Source organism: Glycine soja, unplaced genomic scaffold (genome assembly GCF_004193775.1).
Source record: "Glycine soja cultivar W05 unplaced genomic scaffold, ASM419377v2 tig00104754_1_pilon_1_103611, whole genome shotgun sequence".
Taxonomy (NCBI): Eukaryota; Viridiplantae; Streptophyta; class Magnoliopsida; order Fabales; family Fabaceae; genus Glycine; species Glycine soja.
The window spans coordinates 21,746-26,606 of NW_021144469.1; the positions used below are offsets into that span (position 1 = coordinate 21,746).

General features: G+C 38.3%; 1 protein-coding gene across 1 annotated transcript; it reads right to left on the minus strand.

Moving 5' to 3' along the window:
• Positions 1-3,711: 3,711 nt before the first annotated feature.
• Positions 3,712-4,621, minus strand: LOC114404611. The gene is made up of 3 exons (XM_028367498.1): positions 4,612-4,621; positions 4,176-4,564; positions 3,712-4,068 (listed from the first exon to the last, which is right to left on the minus strand). The coding sequence occupies exons 1-3, from the start codon at positions 4,619-4,621 to the stop codon at positions 3,970-3,972; spliced, it is 498 nt and encodes a 165-aa protein (XP_028223299.1). The 3' UTR covers positions 3,712-3,969.
• Between the last annotated feature and the right edge of the window lie 240 nt (positions 4,622-4,861).

The following is a 4,861-nucleotide window of genomic DNA, read 5'->3' on the forward strand; positions in this document are numbered from 1 at the left end:
TATTTTTGTAATCTTTCATCTTGTTCTTCTCCTTGTTGTAAAGGAGGTTTCCTGGTTATGGAAAGCTAAAATCCTTTGTTGGATCTTCCCTGTAGGTACTTGATGTAAACATCTTTCTATCTATTTAATGATGTTTTGTGTGTTCTCTGTGCTATCAGCTTTTCATTCTAGTATGCCTTTACCTTGATCACGTAGATGCATTCTTTGTTAGGATCATTCAATAGTGGAAACTGGTCTGATTCTGATGACCTTGATAGGACAGGGCTAAGTTGTTGTACAATCACGAGGAATCGGGGTGTGATAATTTAGTTGTAGTATGTTTGTCTTAATGCGGTCCTGGTTGAGTTTAGTCCAACAAGAGGAATCTGAGGATGATGCTTGATCAGGATTAGGCTAAACTATCATGAGGAATCGAGGTCTAGCATCTCAGGAGACACCATAGGAACACATCAACATTGTTAGATAGAAAATATCCTTTTAGCATCAGGCACCTATTAGGAAGACCAACACATTTTCTACTTGCTTTTACACATCATTTCTCTCGCGTGATTTTCCTTTTTGCATAGATAGTCTACATACATGTTCATATTCACACTTAGATTTTCACACCAGACACCTATTTACTGAAATAGCTTACCAAGTAACACAAGTTCCCCGAGAGTTTGATACTCGGTTCTTACTGTTTTATACTACTTGTGCGATCCAGTGCACTTGCCAGAAGCGAACAAGTTTTTGGCACCATTGTTGGGGAACTTCTTTTTATTTGGAAAGTTAGATCGTTTTTAGGTGTCTATTCTTTATTCGTTATTCTTTGATTTTGTTAATATTTGTTCTTAATTCATATTTGTCTTCTCTTATTGAATTGGACAACCGTTATTCTGTTAGTATTTTATATGCATAGATCTCCCACAGGCAATTTAGTTCCTCTGGACTTAGAAATTAAAGCTACATTGAGAAGGAACAAGGCCGAGAGGAGAAGGAAACTTCTGCAAGTCAAAACAGTTGCATCCATTCTTGAGGAAGAAACTCATTTTTTTAATTCATTATCACCTAATTCACCATCATCAAAGGAATCCGCTACTCAATTGCCTGAAATCGCTAGCATGGCAGACAAACAACACCATAGGATCACCCTTAAGGATTATTCAAGCAGCTCAGTACCACAATTCTTTACTAGCACTGCACGTCCTGAAGTGCAAGCTCACAACATCAACTACCCGTATTCTTTAATTCATTTAATACAGGAGAATTTATTCCAAGGATTACCTAATGAAGACCCTTATGCACATTTGGCAACGTTCATTGAAATATGCAACACTGTCAAGATTGCCGGTGTGCCAGATGAAGCTATTAGACTCAGCCTATTCTCATTCTCATTGGCAGGAGAGGCCAAAAGGTGGCTTCACTCATTTAAGGGTAACAGTTTGAAAACCTGGGAAGAATTTGTTGAAAAGTTCCTAAAGAAATACTTCCCAGAGTCCAAGACTGTGGAAGGGAAAGCTGCAATCTCTTCATTTCATCAGTTCCCTGATGAATCTCTGAGCGAAGCATTGGAGAGGTTCAGAGGTTTATTGAGAAGAACTCCCACCCATGGGTTTTCTGAGCCAATTCAATTGAATATGTTTATAGATGGGCTGAGACCACAAAGCAAGCAACTATAGATGTTTCTGTTGGGGGAAAGATAAAACTGAAGACCCCAGAAGAAGCATCTGAGCTAATTGAGAACATGTCAGCTAGTGATCATGCCATTCTACGAGACAGAACCCATCAACCCATGAAGAAAAGCTTGTTAGAGTTATCATCACATGACGCTTTATTGGCACAGAACAAGTTGCTTTCTAAGAAACTTGAGATTTTAACAAAAACACTCGGTAAGCTGCCAACTAAGTTGTCTATTGGTCAACCTACACACTCTTATGTTTTGTAGGTTACAGGTTGTACCATCTGTGGTGAGGCTCATGAAACAGGCCAATGTATTCCCACTGAAGAAAACACTCAAGAAATTCATTATATGGGAAATCAACAGCGACAAGGGTATACTCAAGAAGGATTTTCAGGCTTCCAGCAAGGTCCTTATAATCAACAAGGACAATGGAGGACACGCCCTGGCAACCAGTTCAACAAAGACCAGAGTGGGCCTTCAAATAAGCCAATCCAACAAGGGCCTAACCTATTCTGGAGGACTACTAAGTTGGAGGAGACCTTGACTTAGTTTATGCAGGTAACAATGTCAAATCATAAAAGCACTGAGTCAGAACTGAAGAACCTTGAGGTCCAGATGGGACAACTGGCCAAGCAAATAGCTGACAAGTCATCCAACAGTTTTGTGGCAAATACAGAACAGAATCCCAAGGAGGAATGCAAAGCTGTGATGACAAGGAGTAAGAGCTTTGTGGAAGTTGAGGATGAAGAAAGTGTAGTGCACAAGGAGAAAGCAGCTAAAAAGAAAGGTACTGAAGTTAAGAAAAATGATTTGAGAGGTGAAGGCAATCAAGAAAAGGGAAACAAATAATGGTCCAGAATAAAGAATTGAAGGACCAAGAAAAAGAAATAGAAAATGAAAAAAATGAAAAAGAAGAAAAAAATAAGAATGCAAAGAAGGAGTGAATAGGCAATTTAGTCCCTGAGATTGTAACCACTTTGCATATTAGTCCCTGACCTAAATTTTAATTCATAATAGTCCCTAACTTTACATAAGTTTTGCAAAATAGTCCCTGTCGTTAATTTCTCAGGTGACGGCGTTAGTGAGGTGTATAGGTGGCAATTCAGTGCCACGTAGATTGTCCAACGTGGCACTGAGGTCTGCATCTATAAATTCTCTCTCACATGCAAGGTTGCTTCTTCTTCCCCAAAAAAATTAGGGTTTACGAAGCTGCTGGTTGCTTCTTCTTCTTCTTCTTCCCACGCTGAGTTGCTTCTTCTTCTTCTACTCTGAGGCTCAGTCCCTGCTGCTTGTTCACTTGATTTGTCCATGTCTGCAAGTGGAAGTTGTTGTGCATTTTCTGGTAGTTTCATTCGGCAATGCCACCATGGAAGACGTGCAGCTATTCGAACTGCAAGAACAAGGAGAAACCCAGGAAGGTTATTCTATACTTGTGCATTACCCCAAACAGACCCAGATAACTGTCAATTTTTTCAATGGGTTGAAGAAGAAAACCAACTTTCTAATTCGTCTTCTGTCTCAAGAGAAACAATGGTAGTGGCTGATTTGAGGCTACAAATTGAAGCTTTGCAGAAGAAAATGAGAAATTTAACAAACATTGTGTTGTTAGGTTTTTCATTTTTAATTGTAATGTTAGTTTTAGGGGGAATGTACTTTAGGTAAAATGTGTAATAGCAGCTTTTGATATTGTAATTGTTGTTTTGCTGAAGAATTTGTAGTAGGAAGTAGCTTTTGTAGTGTAATAGCAGCTTTTGTTGCTACTGTCAACTGTTGTTTTGCTGAAGAATTTGTAATAGGAAGTAGCTTTTGTAGTGTAATAGCAGCTTTTGTTGGTACTGTCAATTATCCATTTCAATTAAATATAATTTGTTGGTGAAATTTGTTGCTGAAATTTGCAGTTATTAAATATAATTTAATAAAAGAAAGAGAATTAGGTAATAAGAAGCAACTCATAATGTATGTTGGGATGGATTGTACTACTCCAACTCCAAATCCAACACAATGTATAATTTATAAAACAAAGAGAAGAAACATGACTTTAGATCAATTTCACATAATATTTGACATCCCAAAGCATGGTAGTTAGAAGCAATTGTTCAGTAGGCCATAATGTTTACATCATTTCACATGCCAGTGAAGCTTTCAAAATATACAACTACACATCCTAATATCAAAATGCAACAAAAAATGCTTCTTCAGTTTTCTTCATCAGCAACCTTCAAACTCAGCAACCTTCAAAATGCGCAACAAAAAATGGGTCTTCAGCAACCTTCAGCAACCTTCAAAATGCAACAAAAAATGCTTCTTCAGTTTTCTGCATCATCTTTATCAGCAACCTTCCTTTGTTTGGCTCTTGTTATGGCTAGCTTATTCCTTGCTATTGGTGGAACAATAGTTGCAGGGACCTACATGTAAATGCCAAACATGAATAATTGTAATATATAAAAATGGAGTGCTGCAACAAATTAGGTTGAGATAAAACTACTTTGTTGTGACAAATATTTACCATCAACTCCATGTCACTATCTTGTGACAAATGAGGCTGAGATAAATTAATCTCCACCGGATCTTGTTGAACATGAGCAGCAGCTTCTTCAGCCTCATTCAAAGCTTGTTCATCTTGAGATAATAGGTGGTCATCCTCATTTGAAGTTGATGGTGCAACATATTTCTTTGGCCTAACAGGAACTCCAATATTTTTACAGCTTCTAATGTTATGATTGGTTTGGCCACACCTTCCACATGTAAACTCAGCCAATTTCCTCTTTAGCTTATGTCCTGTGACATTGTCCTCATCTACAGATCTCCTTCTATTTTTCTTTGGCCTTCCTCTTTGGACCCTTTTATGTGGTGGAACAGGGTGTGTATATTGTGTCTGGGACCAATATTGTGGTCCTTGGACTGGTTCAATAAAATGCTGGTATGTCTTATTATAAGCTTCTATTGACAGCCACTCATGACGCATGTCCTCAGGCTTCCCTCCTTTGTGAGTTATTGTTGCAATGGCATGTCGGCATGGCATCCCTACATCAAAGTTGTAAAATCAGCACACATGTAGGTTAGGAATGAAAAAAACACTATAAAGAACACAACCTGTTAGTTGCCATACTCCACAAGTGCATGTCCATTCACCTAAATTGACCTCAACCTTATTCCCCCACATGTGGACCTCATATCTCAGGCCCATGTTATCACCAC